The 27,733-nt window shown below is 36.3% G+C and overlaps 1 protein-coding gene across 1 annotated transcript in view; it reads right to left on the reverse strand.

Annotated features, from left to right (window-relative positions):
* ATRNL1 (attractin like 1) overlaps positions 1–27,733 on the reverse strand; it is a gene marked incomplete at both ends in the record, with an annotated part of 464,603 nt that overhangs the window by 173,804 nt on the left and 263,066 nt on the right. Inside the window, one exon of the mRNA XM_084245317.1 lies at positions 21,325–21,432. Coding sequence (XP_084101443.1) covers positions 21,325–21,432 — 108 coding nt within the window. The remainder of the gene's footprint in view (positions 1–21,324; positions 21,433–27,733) is intronic.

The following is a 27,733-nucleotide window of genomic DNA, read 5'->3' on the forward strand; positions in this document are numbered from 1 at the left end:
TTCACTTAGAGTCTCCAAGGGTGGTTCTAGGATTTAAAATAAATATAACCAACAAATATATATCACGCCCTCCTGTGGTGGTTCTGATGTACAACAGGACTGAGATTTACTCTGACATATTATGGGAAACTGGCCAAGAAGAGTAAGTGTTACGTGATAAAGAGATCAGAGTAAGCTGAAACTTTGAGAAAAGGAGTAATGGGAATGACTTAAGTCTTTAAAGATGCTACTGGTTGAGGGGTGAAAAAAAGATGAATAAATTGCTAGAGCAGAGAAGACTATGAACAAAAGCATGGTTGTAGGCATGAGCCTGGCACAAAGAAAGCAAAATCATCAGGATACTAGACTGACGAGGCTAACAAGGAGTGCCAGTGAGAAATTATTTGGATTTGATATGGCAGCCCGAAGGAGACTCTCATAAGTCCATGATCAGAGAAAGGGGGCAGGAGAAGGCCTCATCCATCAAAGAAAGTCTGACAGTGGCAGGAAGGATAGACAGGGCAGAGGGTACAAGTAATGAAGATGGCTACCAATTTCCTACACTCAGGACTAGACTCATGTTGGCAATAACAAAAATGGCACTGCTGGAAAGTAAAGTTAATTTGGGGGTAGATAATGGCGCACATTTAATGTACACTGAGTGAATTAATGGAAGATGAGCCATGAGTTATGAGGAAAATTGTACTATAACTATTTAAGACTAGAGAGTTGGAGTAAAGGTACATGGTAAGGGTACAAAAAGCCTATGATTAACAAATAAATGAGTGAGAGCAGTTTGAAGGGATTGCTGAAGATCTGAGAGGAGATAAACTCTAAGGACACTATAAGTCATAAGATAAAGGAATGGGTCATAAAAACCTTCATAATAATTATCCTAAGCCCCTGCAATTGAGAAAGTTTTCACATCTAAAATAAACAATACTTACAGGAACTCAGTGATGTAGAGAGAATAAATGTTAATATCCTCGATTTTCATATGAGTAAATTGCAGTTCAGAGTTTATGTGACTTCCCTAGGGTAATACAACTAGTAATTAGGAGAAGCTACATTCAAATTCGAGTCTTTTGACTCCAAATTTTGTTCATTAAGGGAACTTTACATAATTCTAACAAACATTCAGTCCATGAAGGCACAATTGTCTGAAGAAAATAAAGGATTTGTGAAACTTAGATATTTTAACAAAGTGAAATGAAAATAGCCTTTTTTTTCCCAGGTGATTCTGGATTTCATATATTCACTCTAAGTTGTTCCCTCTACAATGGAAAACCAAATTTACTGTCATCATTACAGCAAGGATTCATTGTCCACGTTTTATTAAAATGTGACTTCATGTGTGAATTAAAATTCTGAAATAGCAGGTTTTATCATCAAATTTCAAAGACCAAATTGTTTGCTCAACTTGGTATTGACAAGGTCATAGAAAACAATGATTGTCATAACTGTCAATGAGAGTCTAAGGAAGCATGATATCTGCAGCAGTGCTTCTTAACAGGGGACATTTGCAATGTCTGAACATATTGTTGGTTGTCAACTGGGGGCTTAGTAGCACTTAATGGCTAGAGGCCAGAGATGCTGCTAACCAGCAGACAATGCACAGCTCTCCACAACACAGGATTATCAGGCCCAAAAATGTCAAAATTGCTAAGGATGAGCCATCCGACTATAAAAGGTTGATATGGCAATATTTGTCAAAATTGTAAATGCATGTTCTTCTTGCTTTAGTAATTCTACATCTACTGTTCTTTCCTTGACATAGTTTTATATATGCAAATCCATTCACTCATTGAATATTTATTCTAGTTGCTATGATTACAGCACAGAGCAAACAAAAAATCTGCCTTTTGGAGGTAACATGCTACTTCAGGGTGGGAGTAGGGATTGACAATAAAACAAGCAGTATAGTAGATGTAGCATAGTATAGCAGATGATGATAAGGCCTTAGAGAGGTCCTAGGGTGGGGAAATAAATAAATGAAAGCTTTAGAGAAAGGGGAAGTGAAGACTAGTAAAGAGAGTTGGACAAAATATTCCCTACAACATTGTTTGAAATAGTTAAAGATTGAGAAAACTCTAATGGCACATTAGTGGGGAACTAGTTAAACAAATTATGTAACTCTGAAATACTATGCAGTCATTAAAAAGATAGTTCCATCAATGCTAATAGGGGATTAGTTTGCAAGGTGAAGAATGCTGTGTCTGTGTTCTCTACAGAAGAGAAAGCTAATACTATCACCTGTATAAAATACCTCTGTAAAGAAACGGAAAAAAATTTCTGGGATGATAAGTGACTAAGGGATCAAAAGAGAATATTGGTTTGATTATCATTTTCACTACACCATCTGTGGTATCTTCTGGACTTTGAATATGAAAGCTACATAACAGGCATTTAATACCCAGTAAAGCCATTCAGTCTTTTTTCTAGTAGTATTTTCACACTATAGAAGGTTTAAAATACATATACTGGGCCTCCCTGGTGGCGCAAGGGGCTAAGCACCTCTCTATGAAGCAATCCACAGCCTGTGCAGCATGAGTTCAATCCCTGGCCTGCAGGGGGGCAACCCACAGCAGACCTCTCCTGACTTGCCCACTGCTCCCCTCAGCAGTGTACTTCGGTCAATCTGCCTGTTCTGTTCCCCACTCTGTCTCATGTGAATCCTCTCATTCCCCACATCTCTGGCCTGTACCCCAGCTCTTGTATGCATAAATAACTAAAATCTTTGAAAAATACATATACTAATGAATACTGTGTATATATATATAAAATATGTATATACTTATACATATTTTAGCTATCTATGTATCTACCTATGTACATCTATACATATATCACAAACACATGATGGTTTCTTAATTGACTAAAAATACAACATGAAACAAAGGTTTACTTAGAAATCACCTTTGTCCTGGAGAAACAATTAGAGTTATGATGAAAAGAATAACTAGAACCTTTCCCACCTGGGGTATAAAATACATCAACACAGGAATTTTGCTGTTTCTTCAGTGCTGAAGCTCTACTGTCTATAAAAATGGCTGCCACTAGTTGGAAATAAAATAGTTGGTGAATGAACAAACAGATAAAAGGATAAATAACCTCAGTTTATTCCAATTTCTTTTCTGACCTGATGCCTCCTAACATCTTTCTTTGCCTTCAGTTTCTTTTCTTCCAACTTCTCCACAAGGTCCTCAGAGATGTTTGTCCAAACACAGACAGATCTACTTTACAGTCTTCTGTTCCTCCCTGGCTACAAGACCCAGACTCTTTGTGACTGTCCAGTATTTCCCTTTCTCTCTTGCCACCATTCTTCTTGGACTCCATGTTGCCGGAAGGCAACCAGGATGGTCTGACTTTTTATTGCAAGATCTGCTCAAATACTGCCCTTTCACAGAAACAATTGCTCCACTTCTCTGATGCTTTCCCAGAGAATATGTACATCTCTTCATTACTATGCCATAAGGACCAGTATCTGTCTCTTCCTCAATGGACCAGAGGCACTTTAGGGGAATGACCTGAGTTTTATTCACTTTTTCTTTTTTTATTTAATGATTTATGGTTTTTTATGCATAAAAATACTGGGGTGTAGGTCAGAGGTGTGGGGGGTGAGAGGATTCACCAGAGACAGAGTGGGGGACAGAACAGGCAGATCTACTGAAATACCCTGCGGAGAGGAGCAGCGGGTGAAACAGGAGCGGTCTGCTGCGCCATGTGGGTCAGCTCCCTGGCCGGGGAATCCAACTCAGGCCATAGTGGTGACAGCATGAGTCTTAACCCCTAGGCCACTAAGGAGGTCCCTTACTCATTTTTTCATAAGCAGCCTTAGCACTACTCTTGGCTTAAGACAGTTGTTCAATCAATATTCTTGATGATGAATAAATAATTTGTGAATCCTAACCTTTGATACAAACAACATACATAATAGGACTAAAATGTGTTCACCAAACAAAAGGCTTGTTGGTAAGAATGAGAATATTGAATTAATAATCTTTATAATAATCTGTATAAACTATTAAAATCTATTTGAAATTTGAGTAAAGAGTATGTTTTAATATAGTTTATGTATGAATGTTTGTACAGACCTAACTTTTGAGAAGGAATATTTCAATAATTTGAGTAAAAATCTATAAAGATATTTAAACATGATTTAAAAATCATAAACTTCCATTTTCTAAGCCACTGAAGAAATTCAAAAGTAAATCAGTTAAAGAATGATTTATTTTAATGATTAAAATGTTTACAATAATTTTTTTTCCATAGTTAGAATCTCTCAATATAAGTGATTGAGTTACTTTCCATCAATATCTACAGTATGGAGTAATTTTTTTAACATTGTTATTTTATATAGTATTTTCACAGGATTTCTGGGGAGGTTTAGTTTTCATGGCACCTAAAAGAAAACATTCTCCCCAAATCATGTTACAATTAAGAGAAATTAAATGATAAGTTTCAGTCCTCTAAATTGATCTTTTAAAAAAGAATTGATCAGTCCTGACTTTCTGCAGATATTGAATCCCGCAGCTGTGTTGTTTCTTCTCACAGTAATTGATTATCCTATGAATCCTTAATCTTGACTTTTTCATCATTAGCTCAGAAGTACTGGATTTTCTGCATCCAATTAATCTGTCAGTTCTGTCTCCTCTCTCTATTTTCAGTCATGAGGGCACATAAATCCTAAATTCTAGAAATCTGCCCAAAACCCAGGCAGGTTTTTTGAGGAAGCCATCACTGCAGCGAGAGCCAGAGGAACACAATGCCAGGGCTTAGTGACTTATCTACCAAGTGTTTGCAAAACAGGAAGGAAGGAAGAAGGAAATTAAGGGCTTTTTACTCTTTTTTTTTTTTTTTTTTTTTTGAGGAGCAAAGGTTCTTTTGGGCCTGGGCAATCCAACTGCTTCTCAAGGCTACAGTTCATCTCCAGGTTTCTTACATGAAGTAGGTGCTCAATTCTCTGAGTATTGTGATATTACTGGCCCTAAGATACTTCTTGTAAGTATCTAAGAATGAGAAAAGCTTGTCCACAGTGTCCTGGAAACTTCCATCTTCTCTGAGAAAGGAAACCAGAGGGAAAGAAAGATTCATCTTGAGCCCCTATATCATTCCAGGTTTTATGTTGGCTATTTTACCTAATTAAGCTTATTTAATCTTCACAACAACCCTGGGCTAGACATTATTGTGCCTGCTTCTGTTTAATAAAGCAAAGTTCAAAGAACTGAATGAATCTTTGTAAGACAAACATAAGAGAAAAGGCTAGGGTTTACAACCAAGTTCCTCTGACTGAAGTTTATTCTGAAATGCAACTCTTCCCAAAAAAAAAAAAAAAAAAAAAAAAAAAAAAAGGGGGTGGGGGTAAAACCAGCAACAACAATGGAAACTGTGTTTTTCTTTTGTCCGTCCCTTTCACTGTAACTCATCTTCATTCCTCATTGCGAATAGAGAAAACAGTAACAATGACAACAACACTGTTAACAGGGCCTTGCTTTTCAACCCTGTCTGTCCAAGTAGGGGATGTGATTTTCAACAACGTCTCACAGGGGAAAGGCATCTGGGGCCTGTGTCTTATCCACACACATATAGGATCTCCAAGTGCTGCATCCCTTTCTGAAATCAGGTCACACACTACTAATGAATGCATGTTTTTGCTTCTCTCACTGCCCAGTCTGTGTGTCTCCCCCACCACTCAAAGTGTTCTCCTAGGAGATGACAAAGATGACCCACCTTACAAAGTGTAATGATTGTCTTCTTTAAGGCGTTTTAGAATTATCTGAGGCAATGTCAACCACCTCAAATAATGTGTTGTTATAACAGAAAAATTTTTTCTAATAAAACGGCCTTTTGCTATCATTTTCAGCTTTCTTTTGATAATGTGAATTGATTTTTTTTTTAAAGAGCCCCAACAGCACCGTCTTTGAAACCATACCTCAAATAGGTCTGAGTCTTACTTCCCGGGTGTGCTGTGTGGCATGAAAGGCTGCTGTGTTTCCTCCTGACTTCTCCCCTCGGGGCCCTCCCATGGATCATTTCTCTTAGTAAAAAAGAATCCATTGACTGAGCCTATCCTAAAGCTAACAAACTGAGCTTTCCGTGGGGAAACAACGGCAAATTGAGTGCAGCTATTGACCAGCCTTCAGTACTTAAAAATACAACAAACTATACCTTGTCCAATTTATTCTGGAATTACTGGTCATTTTCATGCTCTGCTGGCACTGCTTACCACTTTACAACCTTTCAGACAAGGAGAACAAAAATTTCGGTCACTCTCTTCTGTTTTTCTTATATATTATCGTGCGTGCATGCGTGTGTGCGTGTGTGTGTGCGCAAGTGCGTGCGCATGTGTGAGAATTTCCTTTACTCATAGCTAATAAGAAACTTTGATGTTAAACACATTAAAGACTTTTGTTTCCCCAAAAAAGCATTTAAAATTCAATGGCTTAATTGCACTAATGATAAGCCAGTATTTATATTTATCTTTCTTTCAGTCAGGATAATAGGATAATAGAAAATGATGATATGCCCTAATAAGCAATACAATTAAGTTACAAATTGCTTTATTCAATATTTCAAAATCTTCTAGATATAGTATTTAGGAGTACTTACAATTAGTTACGAGTAATTTTAATTTAAAATTTAATATCAAAAAGATTAAAAATAAATATATCTTTCATTCATGTCATTTTTTAGAAGGTGGAAATGATCGTGTACTATAGAAAAAAGTCTGTGGAATGATACTGCATGTACTAACGTAAAAAATAAATACACACATGTATGTGCGACAAATGAACTTTTGTGTTTCTGTGAATTTTTATCAGAACAATTTAATATATTCATGATTAGAACCCTAATGACTACATCATAAAATACCTTAAAATCATCTTTGCTTTTTTTAATCATAAAATAAAACACATTAATCAGAACCTAATTAGAATTTTGATGTGGTGAAGTTGAAAGCAGTGGCTCTCACTGGCTAGCCCACATTAGTTCTCACAATGTGCCCTGGCTACCCAGCAGGGGGACACTCAGCCATGTTTGGAGTCTTTGGTGATGTCACAAGAGAAGTGGGGTGCTACTGGTCTCTGGTCAGCAGAGGTCACGGATGCTGCTATCAACCTCAACTCCCAGGACAGCCCCCACAATAAGGAATTACTGGTTCAAAACGTTAACAGTGCCAAGTTGAGAAACTCTGCTGTAAAAATAAGGGTAAACCTAAACAGAAATTTGTTTTAAAGTGCCAGTTTCCTCAAGATGGGACACATTCAGCCTGACTACAGAACAGCATGAAGGAGACAATACATTGAGGCCTCATTTTCAAAATGGTGTGTCTGAGCTCACTTGAGCGGTCCCAGAGACGAGGATGCAGTGGGCAGAAACAAGCACATGTCTCTCTCTGTCCCACCAGACAAGCGCTCTAGTTTCCTTTATTTTCCCTCTAGGCCTAATAAAGCCTGCTCTTTTACATTCCCAGGGAAAAGAGCTTCACTACAAAGGTAACATCAGAACCACAGACAACCAGATGATGGCAGAAGCCAGCTGGCATCGAATAGAATCTCCAGATGCTTGAGTCAGGGGGCTGGACATGCTGACCCTTGCTCACTCCCGCCCTCTACTCCTTAGTAACTTAGATAAACACCACCACTCTCTGCCAGCACGGTGGCCTTTTGCACACGAGTGTGCTGCCCTCCTCAATGTTCCCTTCAAACTCTGTTCCTTTTACTGCACAAGGGAACCAAGTCTGGCCGGCATTCCAGTATCAACACTGGGCTGCTGGGCTGTGTCTTTAAACTGTGATACAAATAGATCCTTATTGATGTCGTAATGACAAAAGTTCTAACAAAGTTTGATTCTGTTATACTTAGTACAGTTGGAAAAAGAATTAATTTGGTTTAGCATGCTGAACACATAAGAAACGTAACATGGATTTATATTAAGGTAACCTGAACATTTTTTATTGACAATGTTATTAATACATCAGCTACCACCTGTATATCTCAATTCATGTTCCCAACACCACGAGGGCAGGGATTACTGTCCCTGTCTTCTAGGGGGAGGGATGGAGCCACTGATGAATGAACTCAGCTTGGGTGATACATTAAGCAGAAGGAGGGATTCTTCCAGGCTTGTCCTTAGCCTCTGACCAAACTCATACTGAACAGCACTTTCTCTGGACAATTCAATTTATCAAACTTGTGGATTCCCCACCCCTCCTTGTTCTCAGGATGTAGTCTTGGAGGCCAAAGAAAATGAAATAGATAGTACAAAATACAAATATGAATTTATTACAACAATATGGTTGGAATCCACTATGTTTTCATATATATATAAGGTATAAGATCTGTTTAGCAAAACTGCTCAATAAATATGGTATTATATTTTGGCTTGTTAGTAAATATGTTAGTCATCTGATTAATTTAAGATTATTAATTTTGCATTTAAAATCTGTGGTTTGGGCCTCCCCGGTGGCTCAGCGGTTGAGTGCTGGGTTGCGAAGCTGCCCACAGCCTCTGCAGCACCAGCTTGATCCCTGGCCGCTGGGCGAGGGTCCCACATGGCACACAGACCTCTCCTGCTGCCCGCTGCTCCCCTTAGCAGTGTACTTCGTCAGTCTGCCTGTTCTGTTCTCTGCTCTGGCTCTGGTGAATTCTCTCGCCCTCCCACGCTTCGACTGTACCCAGTGCTTATATAAATAAATAAATAAATCTTTTAAAAAATTAAAAAAAAATAAAATCTGTGGTTCATCTTGAAAGATATGCCATTACATTTACACTCTAAACCAGTTTCACTGTGATTATATTTAAAACCATCACAGACGCTAATAAAATGTCATATGTTTTATTGTTACTCTATAAATCTATCATTTAAATATGTATTATGTAAGCCAAAATACATTTGCATTTAATAAATGAACATTCTGAATCTAGATGAAAGGCTCATTTCCAGAATTAAGGTTCCTAAGGGAGAAAAGAGATTTCTGCTTGTGGAAGCTAAACCTAATGCTGTATAATCGATTGGCTCACTTAAAGGCATCAACCATGCTCCCTTTGATGATAGATTAAGTAAATATGAGAGTAGACAGCACCAACATTAAGGGTATTATACAGCATATTGTAGTAAAGACTATGAAAATTGGTCATGCTCTGCAGCAAGCAATATGGACGAAAATGCTTTTGAGAAATGTATTTATAAAGTAATTGAGGAAAATGTTTTTATCAATTATACAAGTGGTGAATGAATAGTGATATATAGAGTAAATTAAAACCAAAATCATCTGTAGTCTTTTCCAGAGCCGAAAAGATTTCCCAAGGTCTAAAAAGTAGCCAAAATTATAGCTTTTTCTGTAAAATAAAGAAAAGACTCACATTTGTACATGAAATGGAAAAAATCCACAAAAAGAAACAGAAGAAACTTCAATCCCTAACAATTTACAACAGAGGTAAAAATGATGTAATTGATCACTAACACTAATTTAATGAATTATAGATCAGAGGAGCAGGACCGCCTCTTAAGCCTTCTTACTCATACAGAACAGCCTTGAAGATTCAGGACTGGCAAGAGTATGCTGTAACACTGCCAGCTGCCTAAGCACTGGTTTCTGCGCTAAATCGCACCAGGAGAACAATAACACTACACTGTGCATGACTCACAGGCTTTATTAACCAATTCGAAGGGAAAGCCACTGGAGGGGTGGCTCCATGTTGAGGGTCTCCAAGGAACAGACTGCTATCAATGGTGCCTTTCTCTCCTCTGACCTTGTTCTGATCCTCTTCTCCTCACCAATGGTCTTCACTAAGTTCCTTTTCTTTTTACCTCTGTAAAAGTCAAAGCAAGGGCATGCCTAACACAACACAAAGAATGGCATTATTCTTGGTTCATACTGATTACGCATGACTTGTTTAAACTCAGTCACCTATTACAAAGCCCTTCGTGGTCTTTCAAATAATTGGGATCTACGCCAATGTTACCATTGCATCATTGAGCAAGTTTTCCCAGCTTCAAGAAGGAACCAACAGCTTGACTCCCTCCCTTCTTAATAAAGATGTTAAGAGGACAAATAGGAAAAAAATGTTTCAGTTATTTTGAAGACCGAAGCACTACATAGATTGAAGATGTTCTAGCTGCAACTGATGGGAGAATGAAGAGAAATGAATTTGAACCCAAAGCTGTTACCAACACAGGGTGACATGACACAATTGGAAAAGGCTGCAGGCTATATTTTGTTTCTCTCTATCCCTGATAACTATGTTCCTTATCAAAGTGAATACCAACTCCTACTGCTCATTAAGGCTGTCATGTTTTTCAGTCTCATCTGCCTTATAATTGAAATTCTTATTTTAACAGCATTATCTTAATGTTATTGCTAGCTATGGAATGTCTTGTGAAGAGTGCAACATTAAAGTTAATTTGGCCCTACATCTTTGATAATGGATACTGTCTGGAATATAATAAACTATAGATATTCATACTTGGACTGAAATATGTCAAGGTTACTTCCCCAATTATGGCAGTTTGTTATAGGCGCCCCTAACATGGTTGGTTCTCATTCCTCACATCTGACAAATCTCACACTGCTTGTGGTCTTTTTGTTGTTGTTGTTAGATTGGCAAAAATCAGAATTTCTAATGATGTGGAGTTTCTTTTTCTTTTTTCACTCTTAATTAAAGCTGGCTGTGCAATTCAGTTGAGATTATCAGTGAGAAAAAGTAGATCAGTATTATAATAGGAATTAAGGAAGTACTCCAGAATTATAGTCAATGAGTAATTTAAAAAATATAGTAAATAAAAAATAAATCAAATGACCTATATTGTTAACTTAAGTAGCACCTTCCATTAAGCAAAACCTGCAGTTCTTATAATTTAATGTCTATACAACTACTAAGGAAACTATACACACAGTATGCTAATAAAGTAAAACAATCTCACCTAATGAGTTTCCATTCCCATTTATGTGTGATGATTTCCCACTGCTTATTGAATAAATGCCTGGAATAACATATCCAGGAAATACCTTATGCTTTATATATAAATAGGTCAAACCAAAAGACAAATAAAAACTTAAAGATAAATACTAGAAATTTGTTTTTAAAATTTAAACACTTAGAAAGAATTACTTTCAAAACTGGCTAACTTTTAAAAACTCAGATTAAATTCAAATTTAATCTTCAATGTCTGTGATTTGTTTTAAAATAATCACTGGTGGGATGACAAAGAGATGCTAGAGGTGAAGCAAGTTCACTAATTGTGAAGGCTGGATGATATCATTTATTTCACTGTATGTATACTTATTTATTATACAAGTTAAAAATTAATATTTAATATTTTACTTTTTATTTAATGGAGTTACTTCGTTAAAGAGGGTCTCATAAGAATCTGGACACATACTACTATTTCACGAAGATATTTTTACGAAGACATTCCAAAGTTACACTTCTAGATTCTTATTTTATAGGCACATATATATCCTCTGCATCTAATATGTGCTTAGAGGTACATATTAGATATACCTTATTCTTGTTTTATAGACACATGTAGGTATTATTTAAGAATATTCCCTTAGCTAATATCAATGCATATATGTTTGTGGAGAAATTAACATTTGAAGATATGCATGCCTATAATAGATCCCACCTATATATAGGAAAGAAATTTAGGTCTCCTCAAAACCAATTAGAATGGAGAAGGAAACAGTGCAATTAAAATGTGTCTAGAGAGCCTCCCCTGGTGGCACAGCAGTTGAGTGCTGGGTTGCAAGGCTGCCCGCAGCCTCTGTAGTGAGAGTTCGATCCCCGGCCACTGGCGAGGGAACCACCAAAAAAAAAAAAAAAATGTGTCTAGTGAGGTACAGGTCTGTAAAACCCATGGAGGAAGAGTAGTTGCTAGAAGAAGCCCTTCCACTGTTATTTACTCAAGGGCACCTCCTGACATCAGAGAAGATTGAAATTGTACTAAGTGCTCTTTCTGAAGTTAGAAATCTTGCCATAAAGCAAGATATCAAATATAAAAAAAAGGAAAAACATTAATTACACGGAGACCAAATAGCATGCTGCTTAATAGTTACTGGACTAAAGTTAAATAAAAAATTACCCCAGATTTACCAAATGAAGATGAGTATACTATCTATCAGACTTTGTGGGGTACTGCAAAAACAGTTTCAAGCAGGGAGAAAAATGCAATACATGCCCACATTAAGAAGCAAGAAAAACCCAAATAGCCAACTTAATAATATACCTAAAGCAATTTGAAAAAGAGGAACAAATAAGACCCAAAATTGGTAGGAGGAAATAATAAAAATAGAGTGGAATTAATGAAATAGAAATCAAAAATATCAGTGAAACTAAGAGGTGGTTCTTCCATATACATAGAAGTGTCTCATATTTAGGAAAAAATAACCGACACTTTGTATTTTCACTTTATTGTTACTTTTATACTTTCCTGATTAAAAAAAGCAGTATATGCCATTACATAAAGGACAAAACAGAAATACAAAAATAATATCCCTTATATACTACCCAAACATTACTAAATTTATTGGAGTAAATTCTGTTCTATGTTTATCAAAAATGAGATGACAACATATATAACATTTTGAGCATAATAAATTGACTACCAGATCTTTTCTTTTTGGCCATTAAGTTGATTTCTAACTTTTCAGTATTGTAAGCAGTAAGGTAAGAATAATTGGCAAAAAAAATAATTAGAAATAAAAGTAGAAACAAATAACATTCTAGCAAAAACTGTCGATGCCACTTAAGGACTCATATAAGTTTATAAAACTGAGAACTCCCTCCCCTTCAGGGAATATACATTTTTAGCATTATCATTTCAACCAAAAGGGCTGCAAATTAACGTGTTTGTGATCAATTTGTATGCTATGCGCTTACAACATCTAACAAGCACAGCCAATCTAAGCCACTTAAGGCGCACTAGGTGCCTTTGCCTCAGTGTTTCATGTTTTCCTTAGTTACTTAAGAAAAGCACATATTTTGTTGTTTGAGAGGATCTGCTGAGAGAGAATGGAGCCATTGTGAATTTCAATGAAGAAATAGAACAACCTCAGATGCTCCAGGGCTATTATAGTGCCAGTTAAAGAGAGAAAATGATTTCTTATCTCTCTGTTTGGATCTTACAAAGTCACTGTTAAGAATTTCAAAATGGAGGCATTATGTTTATAATAAACTTCGAAATACAGTACACAATCTGGCCACTCCCCATTGCATTTATTGCTATCAACCCTGGTCTTGCCACACCATCTCTCGCCTGGACTACGGCAGTGGCCTCCTAATTTGTCCTTTTGTGTCTTGTCCCTAGTAGTAGAAACTGTAGGTCGATATCCACAACCCCTAACATCCCTCAGGTCAGTTTACCTGCTGAATCCCAATGCCAAAACTTGTGTTTTATGCCCAAGGACTCTTTCTCTGGCCTTCAAGGAAGTGGCGATCCATTAGTGCCTGAAGGGACTAGGGAACAAAGGCTAAATTCCATTTTCTCTGGGGTCAAATAGTCCGGCCTGTGCTTTGCTTTGATTCCCAGAATTTCCCCAATAGGATTAAGGCTGTTTGTTCGCAGAGGTCTAGAGTGCCATACATTTCCTTTCTCGAGGATCCACTTCCCTACCAGCACATTCCTCAATCCCAAATGAATAAATAACATGTCTCGGCAGATGTTTCTCAGGGAAGCATGTGAAGACATCACCCTACAAACTATTTTCAACCCAGAAGGCAGAGTGATCCTTTTAAAAGCGGTCAGGTTATGACTGCTTGAGACAGTCAGCTGTCTCTCAAAACCTGGAGGCTGGTTCTCCTTTTCACTCAGAATTGAAAGTCGGTCTTTATCATGGTCACAAGACCCTAGATTATCTGCCTCCCCTTCCCTCCCATTCTTGCTGGCCCATGAACTTTCCAGACATGTCACACCCTAAGGATGCTGTTCTAGCTATTCTCTTCACCTGGAACACATTTTCCCTGGGAATCTACTGGCTGGTTAACTACTTCACCTCTTTCAAGGGTTGCTCAAATCTCACTTCTGCAATGACGTGATTCCAACTACTACTATCCTATTTAATACACACTCCCCACCTCCATAAAGCACACCCCAAATCCTTATCCTGCTTTATTTTTTTCTTTTTTCTACTGCATTTCATAGTAAATAATTTACTTTTCCCTACTAGAATTTCAAGTCCCTTAGGACTGGGTGTTCTGCTGTGTTACCAAAGGTCTCTCATATGCTTAGAACAGTGCTTGATGCATAGGGAGCAGACCATAAGAATCTGTTGAACAAGTACCACATATTATCATGTTACTGCTTAATGCAAGAAAAATGACAACTGTATACTACGGATCACATAATTACTAAAAAAGTAATCCTCTTTTTAAGATAGCTTTAAAACCAAATAATATAAATTCACATTGTAAGAGCCTTTACTGAAATTTTATCATGTACTTTAATATGTCACCATAATATAAAAAAAGAGAGCTCAGATTTGTTAATAGATAATTTGGAGGATGATCATCCATATTATATTTTCCACTCACAAAAGGGTATATATTTAGGATTTTAGAATGTTATATGTAAGTTCTGTAAGGAATCACTACTACTTATTTATTAAAGATGTAACCAACATAAATATTTTCAGGAATATATCTACCTCACAGAATAAGACAAAGCATCTCATTTCCTCTTGCACCTAATAGTCTCCCCTTGTGTGCACAGATGTGGAACTTAGCGGCACATAAGAGTAACACTTAATTGAAAATAAATCCATTCCTTCAATTATGACACTATGAATATAAAAAATATTCACAGAATAGTAATAGTCAACTAACCCAGGGCTTTAAGTTGAATTGAAATACTTATTTTTAAGCAAATCCAGATGAGAAAAATGAAAATTGCTTTTATTTTCAGATTTAAATAAAATCTTCAATGTGATTTTGGAAAAGGCTAGGTTTCAGAAGTCACTGTGTTAGCAAAGTAATAAATCATATATTACTAAATCATATTTATAAAAAAGAGAGAGATTTGGAGCAACTTCTAGTGTACATAACAATGGAAAATAAATCCCACGTGTGTGTGTGTGTAATCAGGTAGAAAACTTAATACTTACTCATAATTATACTAAAAAATTTAACAAAGTAGAAAATACAATATAATCTTAAATATCATGCCTTTACTTCTATTGTTTTCTGAGTATGTCAAAGGAATAAATGAGTAGTTAGCTCTAAGGTTTACTCCTGAAGTTTAATTTTTACAGGAAGAAGCAAAAAACTTAAGCTCAAAAAATCAGCTGAACAAGTCTTTTCAACTTGAATTGAAACATTTTCTAAGTTGTCGACTTACATGATATAATATTGTGTATATAAAAAATATATATATATGGCTAGGGAATATTAAATATCAGATATCATAATTATTTGCTAAGACGCAGGAACTCTGATATTGAACATGAACATGAAGGTAGTCAGGTGACAAAAGTACCACTTTAACAATGAATGTTAAAACACTACATATTGGGCCTCCCTGGTGGTGCAAGGGGTTAAGCACAGCACTGTGAAGCTATCCTCAGCCTCTGCAACATGAATTTGATCCCTGGCCAGCCAGGGAGGTGACCCACATGGCATAGCAGACCTCTCCTGTCTTGCCTGCTGCTCCCCTCAGCAGTGTATCTCAGTCAGTCTGCCTGTTCTGCTCCCCACTCTGTCTCTGGTGAATCCTCTCACCCCTGCACCTCTGGCCTGTACCCTAGGTTCTTGTATGCATAAATAAGTAAATCTTAAAAAAAATATAAAATAAAATACTACAAATTACCTCAGCTGATCTATACATTCAACACAATCCTTATCAAAATACTACTGGGCTTCTTTGTAGAAACTGACAAACTTACTATAAAATTATGTGAAAATCCAATGGACCCAGAAGAGCCAAAACAATCCTCAAAAAGAGCACAGCTGGACATTTTCAAGTCCAAAACTTACTAAAAGCTACAATAGTCAACATATGACAGTGTGGTACTGCCATATGACAGATGGACATATCAATGGAACAATACTGAAAGTTCAGAAATAAATTCTTCTATTTATGGTCAACTGATATTTAACAAAATGCCTAAATCATTCAATGGGAAAAGAAAGTCGTCTCAAACAGTAATGAAAAATTATCCTATGACCCAGCAATTCCATTCTTAGTTACATGCCCCAAAGAAGTGAAAACATGCCTGCATGAAAACTCACACACATTCATTGCAGTATTTTGCAGAGTATCCAAAAAATGGAAACAAACCAGATGACCACAAACTGATGACTAATAAATAATGTGTGTTAAATTCATACAATAGAATAAGTTACAGCAATAAGTAGTGATACATGCCACAATGTGGATGACCCTGAAAACATTATGCTAAAGACTAGAAACCAGTCAAAAAAGACCACGTACTGTATGATTCCATCTATATGGAATGAGATGAAAATGTAATAAAGACAGAAAGTAGAACAGTGCTTGCCTGAAGTTGAAGAAGAGAGCTGTGGGGAAGTGAGGGGGGAAGCGGGTGACTTAAACTAAAGGGTATGGAGGTGGTGAGAATGCTCTGGAATTGATTTTGATGATGGTTACCTAACTCTTCATATACAACCCCCCATCAAATTGTACAATTTCAATGAATAAATTATTTGGTGTAGGAATTATATTTTAGTAAAACTATTTCCAAAAAACCAACATTATACATTAATAAATAAATAGAACCTGATTCTCAGATAAAGGGGGCTTTTTAAATGAGAGTATATAGTTAAATAATTTTCTTTGGCAATTCAATGCAAACAAGTTGTACAAGAGAAATAGAGGCACATAAGTTATTTATATAGCTGAGTAATAAAAGTGAGAAACAGAACTAGAATATAATATTAGTGCAAAGCTTTGTGGAATAGAAAGCCTTTGCACATCCTGCAGCCAACAAATGACAAGCCAGCATGAGTCACTTGTTCCTTCCCCTGAGCTGAAACAGAGAGAACACAGAAGACAGAGCACTTGATGACTGTTAGGCCATACTCATCAATTCATACAAAACCACAGAGAAACACTTGGAAATGTAGAAAGCAGTTAGGCCTCGCATATGGACTGGCCTCTAGTGGGAGAGGTGCAGATTCCAGATTGTCCTGGAGGGTTCAAAGCCTACCCCTGCCTGCTGCAGGGTAGCAAAGCTGCAGAAGCAGCCCAGTGCAGCTCATGGTTTCCAATTAACAGAAGAGTGGCACTAGGGCTATGTGCAAGAGGTTGGACAGCACCTAAGCATTCCCGCCCAGCCTCAACCACTGACCTGGAAATTTCACCATCTGATAAGAATAATGCCTGGGGAAGGTACTGGAAAGTTCTCTACAGTGGAAGGGACTGTAGAGAGAAACTCGAAAATCATCAGCAGTGACTGAGCCTGGACTATACAGCACAGGCAACTTCTTAACCTCCAACCACTAAGTTACCTGAGACAGCACAATCTAGACTCAAGGGTTTTATCCCTCTTCCTAAGTGGATATCAGTAACTAAAATAAAATGAGTACATAGAAAAAAGTAAAGGAAATCTGTAAAGAATGCAAGCACCATCAAAGAAAGAAGTAGGAAAAAGCACAAGAAAAATGGAATATTAATAAGTAGTTTCAGGACAATGAGAAAGGGTATTAAAAATATGAAGCCATCATAGCAGTTATGAAGGAAAACCAAGACAAGTATTTACCACAAACTATGTAATTGCAGTCAACAAGTGGGTTTACAAGCAGAAAGGACACACTCTTATGGTAAAACTAGTTGAGGAATATCCCTAGAGGCAAGAGGAAGAGATAAAAAAGTGAAAATAATGAGGGAAACTTTAAGAAATTTATATGATTCAGAAAAACCCTACAGGTCTGACTGTAGAGTTGAGGCTACAGGAGGTAGGGATATAGGTGGAGATCAGGGATTCAGGGGACCCAATGGACTATGGTCCATGATGATGGGTGACTTGGGGGTGGGTCAGGTTTAGTGACATACATCTGAAAAGTGGCAACTCTATATCTCTGTATCACACACAGTGTTGTAAACCAACATTACCACAATTTAAAAAGAAATAATTTAAACATAAAAGAAATGTGGATGATAAAAGGAGGATGAAGGACAATGTAATGGGAATTTCAGGAGAAAGAATAAAGTAAGAAATATTTAAAGAAAGAATAACCAAAGATCAGCCAGACTTATACCAAGTTACAAGCCTACAGACTTAAATGGTGCACAGAGTGCCAAACAGGAGGGTATATACACTTCAGACAGAATTTTAGAAGCCTGAGAAATGAGAGAAACTTGTGAAAGATTCCAAAAAGAATATGATCATTTACAAAGGACAAAGGATCAAACTGACATCAGACTTGAGACAATGGAGCTTCTTTAAAGTTTTTAAAAAGAGAACACTGAGGCTGAAATTTTTATCTAAAAAACTACTATTTACAATGAGGACAAAATAAATATATCAGTAAGCATTTACGGTCTCAAAGAGTACAACCATGTGAATTTCTTTTCTTTTGGAGGATTTACTCTAGTGGTAAATGAAAGAAAAGCAGGAGCAAGCAACTAAATGTAAAAGGTAAGGGATAGTAAAGAAAGCGCACTATTTTTTTTTAAGATTTAATTTTATTTATTTATGCATACAAGAGCTGTGGTGTAGGCCACAGTTGTGGGGGGTGAGAGGATTTGCCAGAGACAGAGTGGGGAATAGAACAGGCATTTCTACTGAAACACACTGCTGAGGGGAGCAGCAGGCGAGTCAGGAGAGGTCTGCTGAGTCATGTGGGTAGCTCCCTGGCCGGAGAGACAACTCACGCAGCAGTAGCTGCTGATAGCTTCACAGTGCTGAGACTTAATCCCTTGTGCCATCCGGGAGACCCTCACTATTATTTAAATACGCCATAATAAAGTTAAAAGTATATCCATAATATCTTAATCAAAACTTCTAGGCATTATTAACATGGCGGGAATGAACAGGGAACTGGAATACGATTAAATGCTAATTTTGTTTGAGGTGGGCAGGGCAGGAATATGTATTTATAAGCTTTAGACATTGATAGAGAACAATAACCATCACCGTGAATCTTGATAATAAGGGGTAATGATCAGAAACATAGCATGTGTAATGTTCAATTTAGTAGGTGAAAACAAATTTTTCCAAAATAAATATGGTCAAAGAACCAGGAAGAAGTAAGGTAGTAACATCACCACCACATATAATGGAGCAGCTAAGAAAAGCCTTGGTAGAATGGTAATTTTTGTCAAAATAAATAAACTATACCAATCAAAAGTCAGACTCACAAAATGGGAAAAATAAAAAGCTGACCATTCTTCCTATGAGGGTAGGTGTAAAACAAAAGGATACAGAGAGGTTGGAAATCAAGGAATAACTGAACTACTAATGAATACGGATTTAAAGAAAGTACAGGTAGAAAATTTTAAACACAACAGAATAAAATTTAAGGTTCAAATTATCACAAAGACAAAGGAAATAAAATTGGGGGGCGGGGAGATAGGATGATTATAAATCTAACAACACAGTCATAAATGCTAGTGAACAGCAACTGACAACTAGTGACACATAATATGTTAATGACATTTGTTCCTTAAGTTTGCAAGTTTCCAGTTCTTTTTTTTTTCATATTTTTATTTTATATATTTTTCACATCATTTTTTATTTTTGCACATTGTATGCACTTTCATCTTGGTTATAGTCCCCAACAATTCCCACCCCACTTGTTTTGATCCTACTCCCTTCTTCCCCCAAACACCGTAGTGTGTCTCTGGTTCATAGTTGCTTGTTGATTTTGATTTTTACTTTATTATAATTAGTCTTTTTCCTGGTCCCTTATTTAGATTTCCTAAATTCCTGCTATGAGTGAGACCATCCGGTATTTTTCTTTTTCTTTCTGGCTTATTTAGCTGAACATGATCCCTTCCAGCTCCATCCATGTTGCTGCAAATTGCTTGAGTTTATCTTTTTTGATTGCTGAGTAATATTCCATTGTGTATGTGTTCTTTTGATTATTCCTGTTCTTCTTTGGCTTAATTAAGGATATATCATTTCATTTATTATTCGCTTGTTAGAGTGTATGAAAAAGTTTCAAACAGGTGGGGAAAAATGAGAATTTAGATTCAAATAGTTGAAGTTTTCTATTTGATATGGTTTTATGTAAGTTATTTCAAACAAGGGATCAAAATGAAATGAGAATACGCAATGAAATTTTGATCTAATTATTCTTTCTCTCTTAGTTTCTCCCCACGCGGTGCAAGACATACACACAGATTTCCTAAGGTGCTAAGTTCCATGGCAACCTGTGACCTAAAGTAGTAAACAAAGCTAAAAAAAAAAAAAATTCATAGGGAACTATTCTCTAAAAACTGGCTCTTTGAATAGCATTCATGAGGTCTGATACTTTTTTTTCAGAATAACTAAAAATGTTGCAGATAGAATCTATTATATTTGTACCTAGGTTTTTGGTGGCATCTGTTTTACATTCTTTGCTTTCCTTGAAGAAAAGCAAAATCTGAAAATAGCAACATGAAATTAGTCACATAAGGGCATTTTTAAAAAGGAAATAAAACACCTCCACTCGACATTTTTTTAAATCTTTCAACATCTTACCATGTACAAAATATAAATAAAAAACAATACGTATACAATTAAATTACTATGGCTCAAAATGCTCCGATTAGTCATTAATCACAATCTGTGAAATTTTCTTCTTTGGGGCTTTTATTTTCAGAAACCATTTCATGTATTATATCGGGATTCTATTGTACATTTACTTGCACATAATGATTTCTGTTTCACCATACTCTATTTCAGCATTTGCAATAAAAGACTAACACAGTCATTAACCACACACCAAAATTTCACTATATTCTATACTTCTCGACATTAAGAAATGAAACCGTGTAATTAAAATGCAACTCATGTCCATTCACCTTTAATAGTCAACTTTGTTGATAAAGATAGATGTAACTCTTTAACTAAGGGGCATCGGGCACTCCAGGGACTAAATATAGGTGCTTTGTTTCTTCCACAATACCTCTGTCTTAAATCCCTCCTGCTCCTATCTGTCAGGGAAGGGCTGTTAGGTGAGCAGTCTGTCACTCTTGCCTAGGCTAATAGATTCTCCAGTGGCTTTTGTTACAGCTCATGTCATACTACTAAAACTATGTGCCTTGAAAATGGCATAACATATGTAGCTGAATCTTGTCAACTCTCGATAATCAGACTCTGTTTGGCTTCACAAGCAGATGCAGATTAGAGAAGCAATATAAATATGCAAATCGCAATGGACCCTTTCAGCTTACTGCTCCTACCTCTAATGGCCCTCGCAGAAAGTCTGTTTGTTCAGCTCCCACTTCCAGTGCTACATCAACAGAAGCAAAGGGACGGCTGGCCATCTGCTGTCGTTCTCGAAGCAGTTGCTGCAGGGGGTTAAAAATGATTTGTTTTAAAATAGGTTTAAAAACATACAAAATTCAATAATATCTGGTTCAATTTTTGAACAAATGGCCCTCAAAAATTAAGAATCCTCTAATACACATATCTGTATCTAGATGACTAAAATGAAGATTTTCTCCCCCATGATTTGAGTTATTCTTCCGTAAAGGCTTTCAATGTATGTTGCCTACAAAGGAATTTTCCCATCCTCATCCCATCAGCCTAGTGAAAGGTAATCAAATACACTTTGGAAACATTAGGTAAGAAGGTGCAACTTAAGTAAAAAGTGCTGTTATGATGATAATATGCCAAGCACTACCACTCAAAATAACTCATGCGTTATCTTAGCTGAAAGCAAGTAACAGTAAAAATAATTAAGAGAAGCCAATGAAAACTCACATTAACAGAGATTAAAGGAACATATACCTGTCAAGAACCCTTGTCAATTGCTATGGAACCTGCAGGAATTGTTATCGGTAGTGTTTATAATTTTATTCAAACTCTATGCGCTCATTATTTAAAATCAGGGATGATGAAACCCCATACCAGGGTTTTCATATTTGTTTCTCCTCATGCCTATCCTGGGCTTTGCCCAAGCTAAAACCAATAAAGTAGCAAGTCCCAACCAACTAGCAAGCTAATTTATATTTCTGCTTTTCCTTGTAATTATAATATTCATTAAGTCATGATAAGAAAAAAATTGATGACCAGCAGCAGATATTGCAAATCCTGCTCTTCTCATGCTATACAGCTAATAAAATTATTATTAAATATTAAAAGTGGTTGAGCGATGCAATTAAATACTCTTTCAAATGAGAAGAAAATCACACCATTGAAGAAAGGCAAAATCCTTGAATACAATGAATGGCTTCATTATTCACAGAGATTTATAAGATTCACTGGCATTAACTTAAAACATTAACAACTGGTCTTTGAATGAAATGTATGTATCACTGTACTGCATCATTCACAGTATTCCCCTTCACATGATAAAGGAATACAAGCCAACACCTGATGGCAGTTTATTTAACATTTTTGTTTTAACACTTGCATCTCATTAGTAAGTGTTCATGAAATCTAAATTATAATTTCAGGCCTTGCTTTGTTATTGTAAGGGAACGCCCAGGTGCCAATATAAGATAAAAAGAAGGCAAGTATTAGAACGTACATGTTTAAGCTCTTGAGTTATATATATTTTTAGAAATGTGCTAAAAAACATTGTCAATGTAAAATATAAATAAGTTCTAAAGTTCCAAATTAATCGCTTTCAGATAAACTCAAAATTACATTATAAAACATATAGCTGCTGGCATGTAAAATCTTGTTTTGTACCACTCTCAATAGGAGTAACTGATAGATCTGAATATTGTCTCTATGCAAAACGCAAACTTGTTATTTTAAATGCCAAACAATACTAAGTGTAGACATTACCATGCTCTTTGTCTCTGGAAAACAGCTACACACAGACACAGAAACAGACACAGACACACATACCCCAACTACCTTTCCCATAGTAATACACTAACAGCCTTGGGAAAATTATAAATTCTAGTTTGACTTGAAACACAATTTTCTAACAAATGTACTAAAAAGCTTCTTCATTTGTCCTACTTCTCCTTAGCTTATAACTGACATATAATGATTTTTAACAAAATGAACAGCTTCTGCTTCCTCTTAACCTTTTCCCTATACCTAAAAGTGAAAGAATTACATGATGTAATTAATGCATAATCAATACCACAAATTGTAATATAAATCTATGAATATTCCAAGTTCATTAAAAAGAATAAATTTCCAAGACTAAAGATTTGCAAAATAAGATTTGGTAAAATAAAAATAAGTAGGGCGTGATGTTTTTGGAGAGTGCGGTCCTTGCATTCACTCAGAGAAAGGTTTCACCAGAGTTCCCCTTTCACCAGCACCTGCAATTCTCAGGCGAGTGTTTCCACGACACAGACGTTAGTTATATCCAAAAGGGCAGGTTTATTATAAAAGGGAGAGAAGAATAAAGGACACTTGCATAGGCACAAACGGGCAGAAAGGGCTGCCCTGAAAGAGACAGGATTGCTGAGAAGCCTGCGTGGCCACAGGCGGGCGGCCTTGAGGAGAGCTGCCTGTGCTGAGGGGGGTCAGTGAAGAGAAGCCCCAGCAGGGTACAGGTCACGGGCTGGCAGGAAGGCTGCTGCCCTGCAGAGGCACAGAGAGTGGGGAAAAGGAGCACCTGCACAGGTACAGGCAGGCAGAAGGACTGCTGTCCTGTGCCAGTGCAGAGACTGCACTGATATAGTCTCCTTCTCTACGGGAGGGGCTCACTCCTTCATGAAGTGGCATGTTTGTAGTTAACTATGAATAAACTATGTAGAATTTGAAAGGGGCCAGATATCTACAATGGCCTCAATCTCTATATCTTCACCTTCAGGTCTGCACTCCTGAGACCCCCTGCAGCATCTGATACCTGCATGGGTCTTGAGCTTTGTGATCTAGGCCTTGGCGCTGAAGGATCCTAGTTCCCACTGCTGGGTTATTGGCTGTGTTAATCCCTCTACCTCCACCTCCTGGCATTGTGTGAGCCAGGTTTCTGATGTTGTGCACCTCCTTTCCAGTTTTTCTATCCTTATCCTCCATCAGGCCACAAAGTAGTGTACAGTAACAGATACAAATAGGGAATTAGTCAAATGAATTTACTCTGGGTCACTTAGCAGAGGATTAGTTCATGGCCTCTGGCTGACACACTGCGTTTCTGACTTTGGGAAATCAATGCAAATGTTCTTATTGTGAAACTTAGGAAGGGAAAATCTCTTCCTCCTGAAACACACTTGCTATGATGTGATGGCCCCAAAATAATAAAATGGAATAAAGTGAGATTCTCTTTGCTTCTCAATTATGGCTCTCAGCCATCATTGTCTCTCTTGCCAGTTAACATCTATATGCATTACTGCCCGAATTTTGCTACCTCTGCATCAAAACAATTGGAGATATAAATAGCATGCTTACAACTTAAATTATATCAAAATTTACTGCAAAAACTGGCAGCAATATAGCTACACTCTGGAGTTAGAACAGCCTATGTTTGAGTACCGGTTTTTCCATTTCTTAGCTGTGTGATCTCATCCAAATTATTTTGACTTCTCTAATCTTAATCTTTCTCATCTGTAAAGTAGGGGTATTAACAGGGTTTACACCGACACCTGTACCTCAGAGGACTTGTTCCGAATCCCATGTTCTTCACTCATTACCTACTGGACTATAATCAAATTATGTAGAACTTTCTAAGGTTTATTCTCTAAAAGTGGGACTAGCAATAATATCATAAGGAATAAAGAGATAATGCACTTGGACCACTCAACACATACACTGGCATTTGTGGGCACTCAATAACTGTTCAATGGAACAATTATTATGCTAATTTTCAAGCACTAATTTTGTCTTTGAAGATGGCACACTAATTATCACACGTCCGCTTTCTTCAGCACTAGTGACACATTTTGCTCTACTAATCTCCCTTTTAACAAATGTCACAAATTTATGAGGCAGTTGGAAAATGTCATGATTGTGGTAAAAATGAGTTTAGATTTGGAACTGCTTTCTGCCATTTGTGACTAAGAATGAGAGAAACGCAATAAAATATTAGAGGGAAATAGAGTATTTTCTTAAGGACTTGCAAAAATAATATATTTTGTGATTGTGACTTTTACATAAAATGAATTTTAACATTTTGCACATCTATAAGAAGTCAAACAACAGATGATGTGCTTTATAACTAATCTGCTATTGCCAATTATTCAGCAGAAAGATAAAGCCAAGAGAACAAATTGATCATAATACAATAGATTGTAATCATGCTGCCAAAAACGTTGTTGTGAAGAAAATTTAAAAATTAAAGAGATGTCATTAGAATCTGTTTATTGTCCATATAACTGTTGTATTATTCAAAATCTCTTTAAAAACCATGAAATTAAAAATAATATGAAATTCCATGCTTAAATATGACAACTAAGAATGTCACTGATTCTATCAAGTGTATCGATTCATCATTCAGTAGTACCACATCAAATATTGTATTACTCTCAATGTTCAAAGAGCCACACTTCCAATCACCCCAAAGACATACAAATCTCTAGCAGATTTTAAGATAAAATTACTTAAACCACACCCACTAAATAACACAAAAATAAACTTGGTCCACAATTGTCTTCTACATCTCGGTTCATCCATCTTCCCCATCTTCAAATGTCCTTCTACCTCACCCCAAATTTGAAGCGGTCATGTCTTCCACGACCTATTTATATAGTGTTACCTCTTTATATTTTTATGATTTTCTGAAATTTTCTTTAAGGCAAAAAATGTATTTTTTTATTTCTTTCTTTTATTCACCATAGCATGTAGTTGGAATAGTATTTGAGGAATGAACAATGAATGAATTGAAATATAAAAATCTGAAATATCCAATTGTGAGTGAAGGCAAGTTATAATAAAATGAACTATAATTATTAATATGTTTTTGAATACTACTACATACCCTTTGATATGTGTGTTTTATGGTTTTAGGTCTTACTTACATATCTTTAATCCATTTTCAGTCAATGTGTAAGATGTGAGATGGTGATCTAATTTCATTCTTTTGCATGTAGTTGTCCAGTTTTCCCAACATCATTTGTTGAAGATACTCTCCATTTTTTAGTGTATATTTTTGCCTCCTCTGTGGTAAATTAACTCTCCATAGATGTTTGGGTTTCTTTCTAGACTCTCAATTCTATTTCATTTGTCATATGTGTCTGTTTTTGTTCCAGTACCATATTGTTTTGATTACAATAGATCTGTAGTATAGTTTGAGTCTAGGAGTGTGAAACACCACAATTCCTCTTTTTTGCCAGAATTTCTTTGCCTATTTTGGGTCTTTTGTGATTCCATATGAATTTCATTACTGTTTGTTCCATTACTTTAAAGAATGCCATTGGAGCCTTGATAGACACTGTGTAGGTCCTTCACCTCCTTAGTTAAGATTATTCCTAGGTATTTAATTCTTTGTGTTGTAATTGTGAGTGGGATTGTTTTCTTGATTTCTTTCTCTTCTAACTCATTGCTTGCATAAAGAAATAAATGCAACTGGTTTTTGCAAACTGATTTTGTACAATGCCATTTTACTGAATTGATTTATTATTCCAATTAGCTTTTTAGTGGCATCTTCATGGTTTTCCATTTATATTATCATGCCACCTGAGAATAGTGATAGCTTTACTTCTTCTTTCACAGTTTGGGTTTGTTTTATGTCCTTGTCTCTGATTGCTCTACCTAGGACTTCCAATACTATGCTGAATAGTAGTGGTGAAAGTGGACATCCTTCCATCAGATTTTAGAGGAAGTTTCCAGTCCTTTACCACTGAATATGATGTTGGCTTTGGGTTGTCTTATAGAGCCTTTATTATTTCGAGGTTTATTTATTTCCCAGTTTTATTAGATATGTTATCTAAATGGATGTTGAATTATCAAATGTTTTATCTGCAAGCACTGATAAAATCATATGATTTTTAACTTTTCTTTTCTTGATATGATGAATTATAACGATTGATATTTGAATGTTAATGCATCCCTGCATCCCTGGAATAAATTGCATTTGGACATAATAAATGATCCTTTTGATACATTGTTGAATTTGGTTTGTGAAGATTTATTTTGAGGATATTTGCTTCTATATTCATCAGGAAAATTGGTTTGTCGTGTGTGTGTGTGTGTGTGTGTGTGTGATTTGTCAGGTTTTGGTTTCAGAGTGATGTTGACCTCATAAAATATATGTGGAAATGTTTCCTCTTACTCTACTTTTTGGAAGTGTTTGAGAAGGAATTGATAAAACTAACCAGTGAAACCATCTGGGCCCAGGCTTTTGCTTTTTGGGGAGACTTGTGATTACTCTTTCTACTTTGTTTCTTGTGATTGGTCTATTCAGGATCTATACTCCTGGTTCTTCTTGGAAAGTTGTAGATTCCTAAGAATTTCTCCCTTTGATCCAGGTTATTCAATTTTGCTGGTATACAGATGTGTGTAGTAATCTTTTGTGATCCCTTATATTCTGAAATGTCATAATTTCTCCTATTCTGTTTCATATTCTATTTCTTAGATTATTCTCCCTTTTCTTAGTGAGTCTAGATGGAGGTTTGTGTATTTGTTTTTTCAAAGAAACAGATTTGGCTTCATTGACCTTCTGAATTATGTTTTTGATTTCCATTTCACTTATTTCTCCTATAATTTTTATTATTTCCTTATTTCTACTAGCTTTGCTTTTTCTTT

The sequence above is a fragment of the Talpa europaea genome (genome assembly GCF_964194135.1).
Source record: "Talpa europaea genome assembly, chromosome: 10".
Lineage (NCBI taxonomy): Eukaryota > Metazoa > Chordata > Mammalia > Eulipotyphla > Talpidae > Talpa > Talpa europaea.